This window comes from Mesocricetus auratus, unplaced genomic scaffold (genome assembly GCF_017639785.1).
Source record: "Mesocricetus auratus isolate SY011 unplaced genomic scaffold, BCM_Maur_2.0 Super-Scaffold_100007, whole genome shotgun sequence".
In the NCBI taxonomy this organism is placed as follows: Eukaryota; Metazoa; Chordata; class Mammalia; order Rodentia; family Cricetidae; genus Mesocricetus; species Mesocricetus auratus.
This window is the reverse complement of record NW_024429191.1, coordinates 8,461,753-8,481,251: the sequence shown is the minus strand read 5'-3', so window position 1 is coordinate 8,481,251 and position 19,499 is coordinate 8,461,753. Positions and strand designations below refer to the sequence as shown.

Below are 19,499 nucleotides of genomic sequence, written 5' to 3'. Positions count from 1 at the left end.
AGCTTGAGAAAGTTCCGGCATTTCAACTTTGCAAATCACAATTCACCAGCACCTTTCATTTTCCTTTTTAATGATTCTACTACGTGTTATGGAGTTCCCTTATGCCTTTTCCTTTGGGAAATTTTGTGTGGATTTTGAAGGATGAAGATGTATAAAATGGCAGCCTCTTTAAATAAAATAATTATTTGAAAAAAAAAATCCCCACCACTGTAGAACCACATAGCATGATAACTCTGTCTCCCCTTTACAAGTTAAAACCTAGCTGCACCAGGCATAGGTGGCGCACACCTGTAATCCCAGCACTCGGGCGGCAGAGGCAGGTGGATCTCTGTGAGTTTGAGGCCAGTCTCATCTACAGAGCAAGTTCTAGGACAACCTCCAAAACAACAGAGAGAAACCCTGTCTCGAAAAAACAAAACAAAACCAAGCTGCTAGAAAATTTAGAAAAATAGCACTTGCTTGATAAATAATATACTTGATAAACAAGATTTATAATTTCCTAAGGTCTACTTAGGTTCACAGAAATGTTTGTCTGGTCTCATCTTTGCTGACTATTAAGCTTTAGTTAATCGGATAAACTAAGCCATACAAGAAACTACAATATCTTGCCTGATCCCCTTAAGAAAGTCCTTTTTTCCAAGGCCAGGCATTTAGACAGAAATCCCCATCCTCTCAGGGGCTTTAAGAAAGTTTCTGCTTACTAAAAAGGAGACCTTCTTATCTGTGGCAAGAGGAATTTGTGGTCCTCCATTAACACATGACTGGTGCCAATGCTATCTTTCTCAATCCCCGTTCTCAAGCCAGACCGAAATTTACACGCCCCCATTCTCCCATTTAATCCTATGTGCAACTATAGAGTATAAAAGGTGTAGTGTAAGGTCAGGCACTATGCCGGCCTGCCCCTGTCACCTGGCAGAATGCACTCAGGAAGAACTCTGGTCAGCTCAGGGTTCCATGATTGCATAGTCTGCCCGCAGGTGCAAAGAACCCCTTTTAAAAGACAGACCCCGCCCACTTATGCTCTCTTTCTGCTCCTCTCTTTCCTGCTGTTCCCCTGGAGCAGGCAGGACTTTTCCTGTCTCCCTCTTCTCTCCTGTCCTCTCTCTGCCTCTTTACCTCTGTTCCCTTTCCTCCCCTCGCCTGCCATGGAATCCGACAAGGTCTTTATCATCAGGCTCGCCATCCAAGACTCAGGGAGAACTAAGGGAGACAGCTGCCAGCATCCAGCTCTAACTCACCTTCGTGTCATCCATCCATAGCTCATCAAGGTTCAGGGCTGAAGACTGTTCAGAAGGAACAGAGGAGAGAAAAAAACGCATTAGATGACTTCCTGGGCACTATCCCAGAGAGTCATGGGCCTCAGGAACGGAGTCCCAGCTCCCTCTAGCAGGACATCGCTACTGACCTTGTCCCCAGGGTTCTGACCTCCACTAAGATTGCCACCATCTCCTTCTTCTTGTCCCAGACCGAAGGCTAGCTAATGTCTGCCTAGGAGGAAGACTGCCTGTCCTGACCCCGGAGGAGGGAGGGTGAAAGATGGAGCTCCCTGGACGGGAGGCTCCTTCAGAGAGAAACAGTGGAAGAGAAGGGAAAGAGAAACTTAGAGGCAGACTGTGGCAGGAAAGGCACCTGACCCACAATAGGACACAGGAAAAATGAGTCAGAGCCCAGCTGCTCACCCCTCTTAAGGGCAGCCGGCCTAGATAGGGACGTGGCTCAAAACAGACTGCTTTCTTTAGCGTGGGCCACATCCTGGGCTTACCCCACACTGAAACAGAACAAGAAAAGGTCCTGACTTGGAGGAGCCGGTGGGAACTGCGGGTTTGGGTGAGGACCACAGCCAGCTGTGTGTGCAGGCCTCTGCATCCTTCTAGAACTCTGGAAAGCAGGTGCTGGATGAGGAGCAGAACCTGTCAGGCACTGGAGTGGGAGTCTTAGGGTTTCTATTGCTGTGAAGAGACACCATGACCTCGGCACCCTTACAAAGTACAACATTTCATTGGGGTGGCTTACATTTTCAGAGGTTCAGTCCATTATCATCATGGCGGGGAGCATGGCAATGTATAGGCAAACATGGTGCCGGCAAAATAGCTGAGAGTCCTATATCTTGCAGGCAACAGGAAATGGTCTCAGTGTCCCACTGAGGGAAGCATTAGCAAAAGAGACCTAAAGCCCACCTCACGGAGACACACACTTCCTCCGACAAGGTCATACCCACTCTAACAAAGCCACACCTCCTAATAGTGCCACTCCCTTCGAGCTCATGGGAGTCAATTACATTCAAACTACCATAGAGGTGGAAGCCATTGTCACAGCAATGTCATTCTACTAGGGACAGAATGGCCCTCAAGAGGACTGAAGTCGGCCTGGACTCTACACAGCTAGGCGAGTTCTCCTGTCCATCTTCTGCCATGGCCCGGATCCTGAGGCCCCTTTCTGAGATGTGGACAGTCCTCCACCTGTTGCACTGATTGGCCTCACATGACCAGGTCTTCTACACGCCCCAGCTTTAGACCAAAGATTCTCCCGTATGTGCTCAGGCATTATGTGGCGTTCTGTGTTGTTCCCCCGGGCAGATGGGATGATCTAACACCAGACGATTCACCAGAAGTCAGTCTCTGGACGTCTAGCAGTCTACAGGCACAGTCTGAATGAAGCTGAGGATAACACAGGTTCCTGAGTGTCCAGGTGGAAGGGGCTGTTCCTGACTTCTCTCTTAGCTTGTAGAGGACACTGTCAGGATCACAGAGTGTATCCTGTGCAGGGAGAACATGATGTCCAAATCTCCCCAGTTTCCCCTCTTACAGGATCTTCCTGGCAGGATCTTTTTCCCTGGCTGTGAGTATGGGTTGCAGAGGAAGCCCTGAGTGAGTGACATCCTGAATGAATGCGTATTGTATTCGCAGCCATGACCAAGACCAAGAGCTCAAAGCAGTCCCCATGTGCCAGGCTTGAAGTTGGCAAAGTTGCCTTTCCTCTGGCCCAATTATGTTTAAAAGTGGCTGATCAGATTTCAAACATCTAGCAGTGCAGCTTCCCTCTCCTGGATGTTTGCTTCCTAAGACTGCTGCTCTACAGAGACCTTGGGCCGAGCTTAGCCAACCCCTCCTGCTGTGCTGCACATAATAAATCAACTGAGATTTCCGGGGTGTGGCGATACTACGTGTGGAAGATGATTTTTCAATTTTATGTTTGAGCAGGTAAAATACACATGACATGTTTTGATTATTTATTTATTTACTTATTTATTTAGGTTTTTCGAGACAGGGTTTCTCTGTATTGCTTGGGAGCCTGTCCTGGAACTTGCTCGGTAGACAGGCTGGTCTGGAACTCACAGAGATGCTCCTGCCTCTGCCTCCCCAGTGCTGGGATTAAAGGCGTGTGCCACCAACTCCGGCTCCAACTGGATCTTTACTGCATATCTGTAATCTTTTTTCTGACCACATGAGCCTTTAAACTGCTAAACAGTGTGGCTAGGACCTCTGCCTCTGCTTTGGTGGCTGGCTCCAACGGCTTGGTCCTCTGAGAGCCTAACTTCTGATGGAGGTACTAGCTAGAGCAATGCACCCGTTCTGGGGAGTTTTGGGGTCTATGCTGCTACTGAGTAGCACGCACTGCCAGCTGCTCATGAACCCCATCCAAGTGTTTGACAGCAGGACCTCCTCAAAGGGCCTGTTTAATGCAACACATGCCCAATGACTCCAGCAGTAGGGAAGGAGACAGCCAGAAGAAGGGGTCTTCCTCGGCCCTCTTAGCCATATACTACCTATGATAATAGCATCCCAGCCCAAGGGCTTTCGTACATGTCGCATACTAGAAAGCAAACCTCTGTTTAAGTTAGAAGGTAATCTTGGGCTGTCAATTTGACTGAATCTGGAATCAACTAAAACACAATCTGGCATGAACTTCTGTGTAGGACTTGATCAGATCATTTGAACTTTTGAAGACCCACTCTAAATATGGACATTAATTTCTGGTGGCTGCTAAGATAAAAGGGTATGGGAAAAAAGATGTGCCTTTGGCTTGCTTGCTTTCACTCTTGTTGGCAAGCTCATCCCTTGTTGCTGCCACTGCTGTATTCCTCTGTTGGTTGTAGACTATATACTGGCAGCTCTCTGGGGATTTTGCAGGCATTTAGAGCCACATAGGAACTGCTGAGCTACCCGGTCTCATGGATGGAGCAACTTCTGGGCTCTCGGCCTCCCCCGTGTGAGACAGCCATAAAACCCCCTTTAGTATATATTCATTCTCTCTATTCTGTTCCACTATAGAATCCTGAATGATAAGGCCTGTGAGTAGTCTCAGTCCCACACAGTTCCTTAGCTGCAAGGGACAGCACACCACCCATCATCACCCATCATCACCCAACCTTTCTTTGTCCTTGGTAAGGGCCTGCTCCAGGGAGAGGTTTCCTCAATAGAAGTGTAGCAGCTCTGCTCCAGCAGCAGAGGGCTTCCCCAGAGAAGGTATTACAGCTCTGCTCAGGTCCCTGGAGTGTGACAAGTCTGCTCCACTAAGGGAAAGTTTCCCCAGTCAAAGTGTTACAGTAGTTCTACTTCATTCCTGAAAGCTGTCACAGCTGGGTTTCCCTCCAAGAAAATGTCACACGCCACAACAAACCTCACTCAAGAAATTTATTGGGAAGGAAGAATCCAGGAGGGTGGCTGCCCCAGGTGAGAAACAGACCCAAACTGAACAGGGTACAGACCTCATGTAGGACTTCTTTGGGGGAGGATGGGGGCGGATCTTTCCAGGGTGGCTTGGGATTGGTGGGCTTTAGTAGCCTGATTCTGGGTCAAGCTCAGGGATTGGTGGGATTTTAAGCCCTGGTCCTGGGGTCAAATCAAGGGCAGGGTGTTCTTTCCTTGGCCCTTCTTACTCTACACTGCCACACTGAGACCACCATAACCAGAATCCCTAGAAGTGTGATGACCTTATAGCTGTTCTCTCTGGATTTGTCCTTTAAAGTATTGCTGAGGCTGGAGGTGGCTGTGATGCCACTCCACGGCTCTGTACTGGATCACTGAAGGGAAAAAAATCTGCCCAGTAACATTATTGGTAGAGTTGTGTCATCCCTTCCTGAGAAGGCTCACCATAGCTTCCTAAAGTGAAGATGCCTTTGTGCTGCCGCAGGCCTCTCCTCACAATGATCATGAAAGAGCAGGGACCCTTGGCAAGAGTCACAGCAGGACGGGCACTTAGAAACCAGCTTCCAGCCGGGCGTTGGTGGCGCAAGCCACTCGGGAGGCAGAGGCAGGCGGATCTCTGCGAGTTCGAGACCAGCCTGTACTACCAAGCGAGTTCCAGGATAGCCTCCAAAGCCACAGAGAAACCCTGTCTCGAAAAACCAAAAAGAAAAAAAAGAAAAAAAGAAACCAGCTTCCAATGTTTATTGGAGTATTTCGATTGAGAGCAGTGTATCTAAAGCTGCAGTAGTAAGTGACAGGATGCTTCCAGAAGTTCTCAAGAAAAAGTGTGGTGAACACCAGCAGTAGCTGTGGGATCAGGCTTGAGGGGAAGTATGGAGAGATGCACCTTAGAGTGAAACCTGGAGGCAAAGCAACTGGGGGTAGAGACACACACCTTTAATCCTGGCACTCAGGAAGCTAAGGCAGGCCAATATCTGTGAGTTTAAGGTTAGTGGTCTACATAGTGAGCAGCTGGGGCTATGTAAAGAGTTCCAGTCTCAAAGAACATAAATAAATAAATAGATAAATAGACAGGCAGATAAATAAATAAATAAATGCACAAAAGTGGTTGCAGCCAACAAGGATCATTCCTTATTTGGAGGTGACATTCCTGGGAGTATGTACATAGAGACCTCTGTCAAAATGAAGTCATGTGGGGCTGCCCATTCTTAACTGTTTCACCATATAAATATAATAAGATGATGAAATACAAACTCAACCCCTTACATCGACTGGTGGGCCAAGCACCTGCCTTACCCGACCTTTGGCCTGACTCCTAATCTTTTGTTTTATTGTTGTTCTTAAAGACAGGAATCAGATTGGTATCAAACTCCCTATGTAGCAGAGACTGGCCCTGAACTCATGATTCTCCTACCTCCACTCCCAGAGTGCTGTGTGTGAGACCTTCCTTGGCTCTATTGTCTAATAATTATTTTACCTGCATATACGTTTGTGCACTTCATGCATACAGTGCCCTTGGAGGCCAGAAGAGGCTTCAGATTCCCTGGCATTAGAGTTAGAGACTGGATCTTTCTTTTTTCTGACCACATGAGCCTTTAAACTGCTAAACAGTGTGGCTAGGACCTCTGCCTCTGCTTTGGTGGCTGGCTCCAACGGCTTGGTCCTCTGAGAGAATAACTTCTGTGTCCCTTGGAAGGATGCATTTCAGGTTCTGTCCCCTTCAATAAATCAACATAATGCCTGGTACACATTTATCTTGATACAGTTTAACCCTGAGGGTGCTCACTCCCCAACCTCTTCACTGACTAATTCTGTTTTTGTTTGATGTTTGCTTCTCCAGGACCTTTAATGAAATAAAGTATTCTGTGACAACCAGGTAAAGTCTACATACATACTAGTCTTTCCAACCTCCTGAGGCTTGTACCTTGTGCAGAGATTAGATTGCTGCTGACTGGGCCTAAGGTTCATCTCAGGGTTGAGGAGCATCTCATTAGTGAAACACAGACCCAGCACATGGGTCTCCAGGTCTGACAGCCAGCAATATACACACACAGACACAGAGAGTTTGTACTTCCCCCATTATTATGGTCAGCTCTTGGGAGAGCCCTGGGTGGAGCTCAGTTCCTGCTATGAAATAGCATTGTTTCAAGGAGAAGTCCGCATTAAGAAAACACAATTATACAGCCTTTTCAAAACAGCCAACTTCAAAAACAGGAAAAGCATGTGACAGAAGTCCTAGAGTCATACTTCTAACTCCTTCCTTTTTCTTATCCTGCTCTTACAAGTTACCTGACTTACAGGCAAGGGCACAGCTTAGACTTCCTGATGTGTGATACTAACATCGGGCCAATATCCAAACCAGCATTGGATTAGAGGATTATGGGTGGTTAGCTGGTCTCAACACATAGCTGATTTGCCTTGCTAGCAGGTTTTGCTCAATGGCTGGCATTGTTCAGTCTGCGAAAGTTACAAATGCTCCAGGCCAAGTTTCCCAGCCCACCCCAATTTAACCCGATTCTATCCCAATTAGTTCCAAGAGCCACAGGGCCCTGAGATGCTATGCTGGGTAACACTGATCCAAGCCAAGGTGACCATGTTGGACTTTTACCCTCAACTGCCTGTCACTGCTGCCACCCTAACCTTTCAGCCAACAGGAAAACTAATGCAGTCATGAAGGACAAAGATGGAACCATGTCACAGGGGGCATGTGGTGACTGATGGCACTTTGCTAGTCTTAAATAAAAGCCAGAAGTGCTATTTCCCTTGCCTAACATGGGTAGATCCTCAGCAGAGGGGAAGCAGTTCATCTGGTTGAGTGTTTGCCTTGAAGATCCTAGGTTTGATACACAGCGGTGCATAAACCATATGCTGGGCATATATCTATAATCCAAACGTTCAGAAGGTAGAGGCAAAACCAAAACAAAGCTGGGCGTTGGTGGCACACACCTTTAGTCCCAGCACTAGGGAGGCAGAGGCAGGCGGATCTCTGTGAGTTCGAGGCCAGCCTGGTCTATAGAGCGAGTTCCAGGACAGCCTCTAAAACAATACAGAAAAACCCTGTCTCGAAAAAACAAAACAAACAAACAAACAAACAAAAAAAAAAAAACGGTAGAGGCAGGAAGAACAGCAGTTCAAGGTCACCCCAAGCTATACAAGACACTGCTCTAAAAAGAAAAAAAAATCAGGACCAATTTTGCGAAGGTAACTTTACTTAAAGCATCTGAAAACACATTCCTGGGGTTAGGGAAAAGAGGTCAAAGGTGGGGATGCAAAATGCGGAGGAACCAAGAGGAGGTATGTGAAGAGGACATCACAGGGAATCTTTTTTTTTTTTAAAGATTTATTATTATGTATACAGTGTTCTGCCTGCATGCCAGAAGAAGGCACTAGAACTCATTTTAGATTGAGTCACTATGTGGTTGCTGGGAATTGAACTCAGGAATTCTGGAAGAGCATCCAGCCAGTGCTCTTAACCTCTGAGCCATCTCTCCAGCCCATATCATAGGGAATCTTATTCACGTAGGGAGGTGCATGCAGAACACGGCTGCTGGAACACCGGTGAAGTTAGTACAGCGTCTCCCGAGCGTGGGTTCGCAGGTGGCGCAGCAGGTGCGAATTGCGGCTGAAGCCACGGCCACACAGCACACAGGAGTAGGGCCTTGCGCCTGTGTGGACCAGCAGATGGCGTAGCAAGTTGCAGCTGCGACTGAAGCTCTTGCCACACTCCGGGCACTCCTGGGGGTCTTCCATCTCTTGTCTTGACGAGGTGTGTGTGACTAGGTGGCGCTGCAGGTGCGCATTGCGCCGGAAACTGCGGCCGCAGGTTGGGCAACTGTAGGGCCTTTCTCCCGTGTGGCTGCGGCGGTGGCGGGCCAAGTTGGAGCTGTTGCGGAAGCGGTGACCACAGGTGTCACAGGCGTGAGGCTTCTCTCCCGTGTGGATGCGTTGGTGACGTGCCAAGTGGGCACTCTGACTGAACCCCTCTCCACACTCGCTGCATCGGCAGGGCTTCTCTCCTGTGTGGCTGCGCAGGTGGCGGGTCAGGTCTCGCATCTGGGTGAAACTTTTGCCACACTGGCCACAGTGGTAAGGCCGGAGGCCACCGTGGGTCAACAGATGACGGGCAAGGCCCGCGCGTCTCACAAAGCGTTTGCTGCACTGGGGACAGACGTGAGGCTTCTCACCTGTGTGTACCTTCTGGTGGCTGATCAGCTGGGAACTTTGGGTGAAGCAGCGGCCACAGGCATGGCAGGAAAAGGGTCGTTCGCCGGTATGGACTCGCTTGTGGGTCAACAGGTGCTCGCTTCGTCGGAAAGCCTTGCCACAGTCACTGCACACGTAGGGCTTGCTCTCCTGGCGAGAGCTAAGGCTGCCAGGGTCTTCCGAGGACTGACGGTCCTTGCCCTTTGCATGGACGCGCAGGTGCCGCTTTAAACTAGAGCGCCTTTGGAAGGTCTGCCCGCAGTGGGAACAGAGAACAACTGCTTTCTCTTGCACTTTTGTCGTGCTCTCTGGGTCTGGCGTGGGATTTTGTTCCTGGGAATGTGCCAGCAGGTGCCGCATGAGGCTGGAGCGACGCTGGAAGCCCTGATCACACTCAGCACACCGGAAGGCAGGCTCAGAGGAATGTGTTAGCAAGTGCTTCGCCAAGTGTGACCTCTGGCGGAAACGGTGACTGCAGAGGTGACAGGCGTGTGGCCGCTCATCTGTGTGTATGCGCACATGCAGCTTGAGGATGGAGCTGCGCCCAAAAGCCTTCCCGCACCACAGACACATGAAGGACCGCGAGCTTGGCTGAGATCGAGGGCTCGAGTGAGACTGTAGCTGATGGGCCTGTAGGCTGGACAGCTGCGGGAAGTTCACTCCACACTCCGGGCATATAAACTGCGACTCTGCCTCGGACTCTGCGGCACCTGCAGCTACTCTCCCCTCCGGAGAGTCACTGCTGCCCGCAGGGGTCCCTTCCCCACCAGCACCACTTGCCTCCTGCCCCAGTGTCTCGGAAAGAGGCTCTCCTGTCACTCCAGGGCTCTCTGCCTGGGACTCTGTTGAAATGATGACAGGCCAAACAGCCGCTTTAGGCTCTTCAAATCTAATTTCCTCCTTGTCAGGCACTCTGCTCCTAAATTCTGGGAAAGAAGCAAATCAGATGGCTGGAAACAGTGGTGTGCTCCTTTAATCCCAGCAGCTTGGTAGACAGAGGCAAGCAGATGTTTGAGTTTACTGCTAGCCTGGTCTATAGACAGTTCCAGAACAGGCAGGACTACATAGAGAGGCTCTGTGTCACAAAACAAGAACCACCAAGGAGAAAAGAGGAGGAGGAAAAGGGAGAAGGAGGAGGGGGAGGAGATAGAGACGGGGGAGAAGGTGGTAGTGGCCACACAGTTATCAATAGGGTCTTTCTAGGCATCATCAAACTCTGATGGGTCCAGAAGTGGAAAGAAACCCAGAATCCTGTAAAAATGGTGATGTGCAGAGCCTGAGGACAAATAAGAATGTCTTTGTTTGACAGGTGGTGGCAGCACAGGCATTTAGTCCTGGCATTCAGGAAGCAGAGGCAGGTGGGTCTCTTTCAAGGCCAGCCTGGTCTACAGAGTGAGTTCCAGGACAGCCAGAGCTGTTATACAGACAAACCCTGTCCTGAAAAACCAAACAAAAACAAAAAGTCTTTGTTCTCTACTCCCGATCCCTGATGTTTTTCAGTCCTCATATTGCCTACTAGGAATCCCACCACCTCAGCCTCCCAAATGCTGGGATCACAAACATCGCCATGCCTGTTTCCACCCCATCCTTTTAAAGTGTATAGTTTAGGTTCATAAAATATATTCACAACAATCAGGGTTATCTCTTTTAGTTCTATTTCTTGACCATTCCCCCCCCCATTTTTAATGTGTATAACATATTTTCTACACATGTATGTACATGCAATGCATGCATGCAGTACCCATAGAGACCAGGAGAGGGCCTGGAATTAGAGTTACAGTTGTGAGCCATCATGGGGATGCTGGGAATTGAGCTAGGGTCCTCTGGAGGATCAGCCAATGCTCCTAACTGCTGAGCCCTCTTTCTGGCATCCCACTCCTACCCTTTTTGTTATTGGTGATTAAACCTAGAATCTGTGCTTGCTAGGGAAGTACTCTACACCGAGCTACACTTGCAGTCCTTAAATACCCACTTAAAGCTCAAAATGAAGAACAGCTGGGTGTAGCAGTGCAGGCCTCTTTGGTCCTAGCACTCAGGTAGCAGAGTCAGGAGGATATTGAGTTGAAGACCATACCTAGGAATAACAACCACTGAGCCCAGCAGTGGTGGTGGTGCATGCCTGTAATCCCAACACTTGGGAGGCAGAGGAAGATGAGACTAGACTGGTCTACAGAGTGAGTTCCAGGACAGCCAAGACTACACAAAGAAACCCTGTCTCAAAAAACAATACAAAACTGAGAAACAACAACAAAAACCAAACAAAACCAAAACAACAACAACAACAAAAACCAGACACAAGGAACAGGAGCTGTCAGGAAGAAGGGGAAGGTCCTGGATTTGCTTATGGGTGGCACTAAGATAAATGAACAAAACTGAAGACCTTGTCAGCATCAACCCATCAAAAGGTTAGAATGTCAGATGGTATCTGGAACCATGAACAAAGAGCATTCAGCAGCCACGACTGTGGAGGGGCTTACCAAGAGGGTTTGCAGGCCAAGCTTTCTTCTCTGAGGTGTCGTCAAAGGTAAGAGACTCCTGCAACAAGAGCAGAGACACCTCTGAGTGAAGAGCGGGCCCTGTGGCCTGCATGAAGTGGAAGTACTTTCTGGGATTCAATAGAAGGAAGCATGGACAGCTAAAAGGCAGAAGGCAGAGAACACTCTGGAGCCAGACAAGGACCTGTGATAGGGATGGGCTCAGCTTACCAACACAGCTGCCAGCTCTTGGTCTCTGGAATTCTCCTCAAGCCATGAGGGGCCCTGGGAGGGGTCTGACAGCATTGGGAGAGGAGGACATTGCTATTAGAAGGCAGCGTTGCCAGCTATGTGGCTTTAAAGACACGACCCACCTGATTACCCACCCACCCTTGGAAACCACAAAGCTAGCCCAGCACTCTCCCACCACACACGTCTCCCTGACTCCCAGCCCCCACCCACACATCCGGTCTGCCTCCCAGGACACCAGCTCCTCACCGCTTTCTTGCGGGTCCTGGAGCGCGCCCTGGGGCTCTGGGCTCACTGGCCAATTGGAGCTTGGGGCAAGTTTCCACTCCTCAGGTTCAGCAGGTCTGGTGGGCACTGGCTGAGACAGGGGTACTTCATTCACCGGGGCTGGGGGCTCTTCCGAGGGCAGCTCCCTCTTGGGGCTGTGGCTAGGGACCTGGGAAGGGCTATCCTGTCCCTCCGATGTGATGGCTGCGGAGGCACTCTTGCCAGCACTGAAGCTAAAATCCTGTTGAAAACATCTGTTTTAGGAGGCTGACAGGTTGGTTGCATGAGTCTACTGAGTCTACCAGGATAGGACAGACAGAAAGTCACACAGCTAAGAGGGTAAGAATGAGTTGGTGGGGCGATAGGGGACAGAGATTAGAAGGGACACATTTATATTCTACTTTATAAGAACACACTGGCACTTCATACTGTAGAAAGGAATCTACCTGTATTAGTAGCTTAGCATGTGCACACTTTTAATGGTTTGTTCCAAGTTAACCCTCCGTGATAGCCAAATGATAACTGTGGAAACTAACTAGAGGCTGGGTTTTAGGAAGTGCCCAGCCCCAGATGTCAGAACAAGAAAGGAGTGCAGGGGTGATAATGAGGAGCCCAGACAAGATAAGCATCAGAAATGTGACCAGAGGCTGGGTATGGTGGATGACTTCAACCCCAGCACCTGGGAGGCAGAGGCAAGCTGGTCTTTGTGTATTCAAAGCCAGAATAACCTCCACAGACAGGGCTCCAGGACAGACAGGGCTACACAGAGAGACCCTGCCTCAAAAAAGAAATGTGACCACAGGGATGACACTGAATCTGAATGACTGACTAGCTTTACTGGCGCCCCTACCCACCTCTTGCTGCCTGGAGGTGAGATGGAAGGCAGTTTTTCCGTTTTGTTTAAGATGTTAATCTGCTATCCTCTAAGCCCACTGAAGGAAATCAATTCCTATCTCTGCTCATTGCTTTTTTGTGATGGGCCCCATGATCTCCAGGACTCTAGTCACAGATGGAGACCAGTGGAATTTGCAGAGCTTTCTTCTTGAGGTAACCAGCTTCTATCCACCCACCCGACCCCTGCAGCTCATGGTCCTGCCCCACCTCACCAGCGGCCCTGCGTGGCTGCAGTCTTTGGGCACACCCTCCAGCAGCTGTACCACCTCCTCTCCATCTCTGAGCGGCTGGCCCTGCAGGCGGCTCAGGACGTGCGGAGGCAGGACGCTCAGGAACTGCTCCAGGACCAGCAGCTCCAGAATCTGCTTCTTGGTGTGCAGTGCCGGCCTCAGCCAGTGGTTGCAGAGTTCCCGGAGGCGGCCCAGGGATGCCCGCGGCCCCATATCTTCCTGGTACTGGAAGCATCTGAAGAGCTGGTGAGCCACCTCGGGCCGAGGCCTGGCCTCTGCCCGCCTGGGGTCCTCCTCGCCAGGGGCATCATCATCCTCCAACTTCACTGCTCCAAACTGCTCTTGTTCCAGGGCATCTGGGACTGCTTCTGCCAGCATCTTTCACACCTCCTGAAACCAGACTGGCTCTTAAGTCCCTTTCTTCAGCTCCTCCCACACCTGTGGAGCTGAAGACCCTTAGTGAAGATCTGCTGCCGGAAACGGATGCCTGTTTTCCCAGAACTCAGGATATGGAGACAAGGATCAGGAATTCCAGGCCACCCTTATCTAGATAAGAAAGGTGGGGGGATGGTTATACTTCTAACCCCTGTCTGAGTTACAGGTGTTAAAAAAAAAAAAAAAAGGAATATGGCCAGGTGGTGGTGCACGCCTTTAGTCCCAGCAATCGGGAAGCAGAGGCAAGCGGATCTCTGTGAGTTCCAGGCCAGCCTAGTTCCAGGACAGCTTCCAAAGCCACAGAGAAACCCTGTCTCAAGATAAAAAAGATAGTTCTGTAAGCAAGAGCACTTTTCACGAAAGCACATAGTCCAAAGTTTGAATCTCAGTGTCCACATAACAATCAACATATTCCCATACGTGACTGAAACCCTACCAATATGGGAGGCAAGAGGAGCAGTAGGGATTGCTGGCAGCCAGTGTAGTTGAAAAACACGATCCAGGTTCAAAAAGAGACCCAACTCAAAGAACCAAAGCAGATAGCGGAGCATACTCAATGCAGTCTTTCTTTGCACTCCCATAGGTATGCACACAAGGTGCATATACACCCGCCCCCCCCTCACAAACACACACACACAGAAACAGGACCATTCTGCATGATCGTCCTACAGACTCTTGGTGTTAACTTTTCACCTACACTTCGCTCCTCCTGATGCAGCCACCAGGGGCGTGAAGCATTGTGGAAGAGAGATTTAAGGACAGAAAAACGCAGTATCTCTTGGAACCTGAAAGACAGCCTTTTCAGAGGTTAAGAACACCTGCTGCTCTTGTAAAGGACCAAGGTTGTTTCTCAGCATCCATATGATGGCTCACAATTACCTGTAACTCCAGTCCCAGGGGATCCAGTGCTCTCTCCTGGCCTCTGGGGATACCAGACAAGCATGCAGTGCACATACATGCACGCAGGCAAAACATTTAGCCATACAAAGTAAAAATAAATAAGTCTTTTAAAAAACTGTTTTTCGGGGGCTGGAGAGATGGCTCAGAGGTTAAGAGCACTGACTGCTCTTCCAGAGGTCATGAGTTCAATTCCCAGCAACCACATGGTGGCTCACAACCATCTGTAATGAGATCTGGTGCCCTCTGCTGGTGTGTAGACGTACATGGGGGCAGGGTGTTGTGTTCATAATAAATAAATCTTTAAAAAAAACAAAAAACAAAAAAAAAACTGTTTTTCATTTCAGTCCTTTCAGGTCTGTAGCTTGGAGAACCAGTTCAACAAGATCCTCCCCACAGGACTTCAGAAAGGGACCTGGGCTCTTCACAATCAATAAACAAACAAATAAATAAATGCTTGTGAATGGGAACTGTTCTGCATGAGTTATACCCGCCTCCTTTCTTTTTCTTTTTGAAAAAGTTTATTGAATACATTGCAACAAAGCTGTGGGCTGGACAGTAACTAGAGTACCGCCACCCAGCTTTGAATTCAGTCCTCACCTCCCAAGTGGGATTACAGCTCTGGCTCTCCCTCACCAGGGATAGTCACTCAATTCCCACTAGCGGTGGAAAGTGTTTATCACTGAGCACCAGGGGGCACTAGTTCTACAGGCACAAGCCCCTCCTCCCACCTTGCCCTCTAGCCCAGAGGGCTACTCAATCAGTTCGGTCCAGCTCAGTTAAACAATTCAGCAATACTTAAAAGGTTTTAGCTTCTCTTTCCTCGTCAGGCTTGGAACCCAGAACTCTTAGAAATGTTAGGCAAATAATTCTACTACTGAGCTACACGTCAACCAGTTTAAGTTCCTTAGAACAAACCGACTAACAGTGGAAAGGCTGAATAGGTGGATGGGACCAGATGCTCAAGCCTAACTTTCCACTCTATCAGCAGCGGCGTAATCGGAGCAGGCCTTGAGGATATTGTTTTCATTGTTATTGATTATAACACGTTTTCAAGGCTAATGGGCTAGGCAAAGTGCCTCTGCCCTGAATTTTGTATAGTGTTCAGGGTGGAGAGTTCTCTAATTCCCTTTGCGGGGCTCTGTTACAGAACAAAGGAACCCGATTTTAAGCTGGCGAAGGAAGAAGATGTGGCGCGTAAGTGATGACCCATCTGTGTTCTCCCTTCGGCGCTTTAACTCCCACACACAGCCTGTCCCATCCGGCTCTGTCCTGTACTTTAGACATTCACACCCTAAGTGCTTTCCCTACTGCAGTTACTTCTTCCAATGTTGGTGCCTCTGTTCCGGAACCCTAAGACACACCACCCACCCCAGTCACTCACTGTTCATTGCAATCCCTTAGCCTGGCCCAAGCAAAAAGTTTTTGCCTGGCATTTGAAGTGACTCAACTTCAATGACTGAACATGTGCAATGAAGTAGCAATGGTAATGGCTACCCAGAAGTTCTAAGAATTGAAGAACAAATATAGTAAGGGTCAGGGCAGAAGGGGTGTATGATATATGATGAACACTCAAAAACCATGGGAGTAGGGTTTGGGATGTAGCTCTGTAGATATAGTGCTAGCCTAGCAAACACACACTAAGTCCTGAGTTCAGCACTCACATACCAGAGGCAGTGAGACATGCCCCAAAACCCAGAACTCGGGAGGCAGAGGCAGAGAGATCGCAAGTTCACGGTCATCTTCAGCTACACGACCAGGTCTCAGAAAACAACAAAGAAAGAAAACAAATAAACAAAACAAACAAAGAGAAACAGGAAAGGGTTATCAAGCTAGGCAGGGGTTGAGGCAGGAGGATTAAAAGTTCCAGGCTTGCCTGGACTCCCATCTAGAGTGAGGTACAAAGCTGGTCTGGGCGATTTAGTGAGAGCCTTCCTCCGAATGAAAAACAAAAGGGGTGTTGGAGATGTCTTAGAAGTAGGGTACTTGCCTAGCCTGCACACCAAGCCCTAGTCTCTCTCACACAGAGAAAATAAAATTTCATTTCGCTGTTTAGAAAAGCATATGAAAAATAACTAGAGGGCTGCTCTCCAGAGGTCATGAGTTCAATTCCCAGCACCCACATGGCAGCTTGCCGCTGTTTATGGGATCTGATGCCCTCTTCTGGTGTGCAGATGTGCATACAAGCAAAACATCAATATACATAAAATAAATAAGTCTTTAAAAAAGAAAATGAACTCTCTCTGGCCGGCCGCCCTGCACTAGACACCAGTGCACACTGAGCATCATCAGCCTGGGCAGTGTTCTGATGCTCTCTTCATCCGGCTCCAATCCACTTGCTACATCAAGCTTTCACTCTGGCAAGTTCAGAGGACCAAGAACGGTTTACTCACAGCTACAACTGGCGCAGCTGAGGCTCACTACCACGGAAGCCCATTAGCTCCATCCTGCATTATGAGATTTTGTCACGGTTAAGAGAATTCCAAATTCAAGTCACAGCCAAGCTAACTACACCAAGCAGCTGCAATTTCTAGGTGAGGCCTCGCCAATGGGTTTCCAAGAGATGGAATTCAGGCAAGTTGGCCTTAGAAAGTCTGTCCTTCCCCCCCCCCCCCAGGTCTCCAGGACAAAAGCCCTATTAATATGCACCCCTGCAGGGGGTTGGCTGGGTGTGGGGCGAGAAGGCTCTCAATCACTAGCCGGAATCTGGCGGGTCTAATTTGTATGTTGGTGCTGCCATAAAAATCCACTCACTGCAGAAATCTAAGGCCTGAGTGGTATTCTACAAGAAATAACCCTCTAACTGCTTACTGCTTATAGTTCTAGTGGTCTAACTTGCCCAACTTTGGTGGCCGTGTTTCTTTAGACAAGGACCAGTGCTGACCAATCCACCTGGGAACACATGGTAGCCGCTACCACTAGGACTCTCTCAGGTCCCCAAGACCACAAACGCATCACGCTGCCTGGCATTGGTCTCTTCAGCAGAGTTACCTCCTCGTTCCTAAGACTTTGTTCTAGCCAGCAACCCACCAGTAGGGCCTGAAACCCCTTTCACTCTCCACACAGAAGTAATGTAAACCTATATCCCAGCCCTCCAACTCACCAGTCCAGGTACCTACTCCTGAGGATGTTTGGGGGTCCTTGGTGGGATCCAGGACCAGAGCCAGCGTAGGCTACCCTGGGGAAAGACTCGGAGAAAATGGGACAGGAAGTTCCCTGCCCCATCCCTTTCAGGTAAGGGATAAAGGGGCTTCCAAGGATTAACCCTTCACCTCCCAGTTTGGGTAGGGTGGGGGAGTGGGCGGAGCCAGAAAAAATCAAGTGATGAATCCAGATTTCAACCTTGCTAAACCCATGTAAGAGTCAAATTACTCTAAAGTTTCCATATCTAAATTGGGACAGACTTGTGCCCCTTTGGGGACAAGAGCTGCCTTCTGTGAGTAGGCTTCTTTGCTTGTTTTTTCATTCATGTGACAAATATTTATCTACATTGTGTTGTTTATCAAACAGCAGGCTCTAAGGACTGAGTTAAACTAAGGAATGAGGCCCTGCCCAGGGTGTGTGTGGGAGGGTGGGGGTTGCAGTCCAAGGAACAGGAGAGACATCAGGGTGATTCACACCTTTAATTCCAGCACTCAGCAGCGGGCAGAGGAAGGTGCATCTATCAATCAGTTTAAGACCAGACTGGCCTACATATTGGGTTCCAGGTCAGCATACAGGGCTGCACAGTGAGACCCTGTCTCAAAAAAGAAAAGAAAAAAAAAAAAAAAAAAGGAGGGACCAGAAGCCAAGAATGACGGCGTGAGCGAGTACTTTGGGTCATTTGGGTGGCTGAGGTTGAAGGAGTGCCATGGATTCCAGGCCATCTTCATCTACAGAGAGAACGTGTCTCAAAAAACCAAAACCAAAGGGATGAGGCTGCTTCTCAGTTGGCAGAATGCTTGCCTGGCCCGTAGGAAGCCCTGGGGTCAATCCCCCGCACATTATAAACAGGGCACGTTTGTGCACAACTGTAAATGGAAACGGAAGCAGGGGGTCGGGGGTTCAGGTCACCCTCAGCCAACTATGGAGTTCGAGGTCAGACTGGGCTACATGAATGAGATCCCGCCTCAAAGTGAAAAAAAAAAAAACTGGCCCAGTGACTCCTGTAAGTTGTTCTCTGACCTCCACGTGTGGCCCCAAATAAAAATAAATAAATGTAATGAAAAAAAGGTAAAAAAAAAATCCCAGCATACACGGAAAAAAAAAAAAAAAGAAGCGATAAGGAAGCAAAAACTACTCAGTCCAAAAGACTTGCCCAGAATCCTGCTACTGGCTTTTGTCCCACTAACACCGCCCTCCGCCTCGCCCCGCCCCACAGGAGAAGTGACCTCCCCCAACCGCTTTGTTGCCCACTTCAAAGTGAAGCCCCTTTGCTTTGGTGTTCCTTAGTACGTGCTGCCAAACACAGCAGAGACGGCTTCCTTCGGGGAATCAGTGGTGCTCTGGTGTGTCCGCCGTCTCCGAGCACGCTCCACCACTCGGCGGGACGAGGAAACTCGGCGGGTCGTCCCCCAGTCCTGATGTCCCAGTCTGTCGGGGCTAGGCCCAGCCTTGCTCAGGCTTCTCTAAGTCTCCCTGTCGCGTCAGCCCCAGCTTATTTTTTGCTGTCTGGGGTGGATCTCTCGGGACCACTCTGTAGGCACCAGTCTTGTTGCTGCGCTCCACGTCCTCAGGTCCGGGCCAAGTTCTGGCACGCGGGACACAGGAAAAGGCTGAGCGACAGCATGGCGTAGCTACCGCCCTCAAGACGTTTGCAGTTTTCCAAAGGCCTAGAGCTTCCTGCTACAGACTCCTCCCACAGGCACTGCCGGAGAAGCCCCACCCCAAGAGAGGCGAAGCCTCAGGAGAAGGATCCCTGGACTGGAGTTCTTCCTGCGCAGCTGGGAGCCTCGCTAGAGTCCCTCCCGTCTCTGATTGCGATGGCTTGGGGGGAGGGGGCACTCAGCAAAGGGTCTGCGAGCCGGGAGGAAGCCTAAGGTGTTTAAAGCTTGTGTAAACAGGCTCCAAGCTCCTGTCTCGCTGCCGGCCTGAGCGCGCACATGTGCACGCTTACACACTAGCCCTAGCCTTGGGCCTACCCTGCTTCTTGAACTCTAGTGGGCCACTAGCCCACCCTCCTTTTATTCTGTAGTAGAATATTTTTGGGGAAGCAGAAGCCA

At 49.4% G+C, this 19,499-nt stretch overlaps 1 protein-coding gene across 1 annotated transcript; it reads right to left on the bottom strand.

Annotated features, from left to right (window-relative positions):
• Positions 1–7,840: 7,840 nt before the first annotated feature.
• Zscan10 (zinc finger and SCAN domain containing 10) lies at positions 7,841–14,264 on the bottom strand. Its single transcript, XM_005081653.3, has 5 exons — positions 12,949–14,264; positions 11,825–12,083; positions 11,558–11,622; positions 11,330–11,387; positions 7,841–9,778 (listed from the first exon to the last, which is right to left on the bottom strand). The coding sequence occupies exons 1-5, from the start codon at positions 13,342–13,344 to the stop codon at positions 8,214–8,216; spliced, it is 2,343 nt and encodes a 780-aa protein (XP_005081710.1). The 5' UTR covers positions 13,345–14,264; the 3' UTR covers positions 7,841–8,213.
• Positions 14,265–19,499: the final 5,235 nt, after the last annotated feature.

Coding starts and splice junctions, on each gene's coding strand:
- Zscan10 (XM_005081653.3), bottom strand. CDS start 13,344: ATGCTGGCAGAAGCAGTCCCAGATGCCCTGGAACAAGAGCAGTTTGGA. Junction 12,084..12,948: donor GCAGCCACGCAGGGCCGCTG/GTGAGGTGGGGC, acceptor TGTTTTCAACAG/GATTTTAGCTTCAGTGCTGG. Junction 11,388..11,557: donor AAGAGCTGGCAGCTGTGTTG/GTAAGCTGAGCC, acceptor CTCTTGTTGCAG/GAGTCTCTTACCTTTGACGA.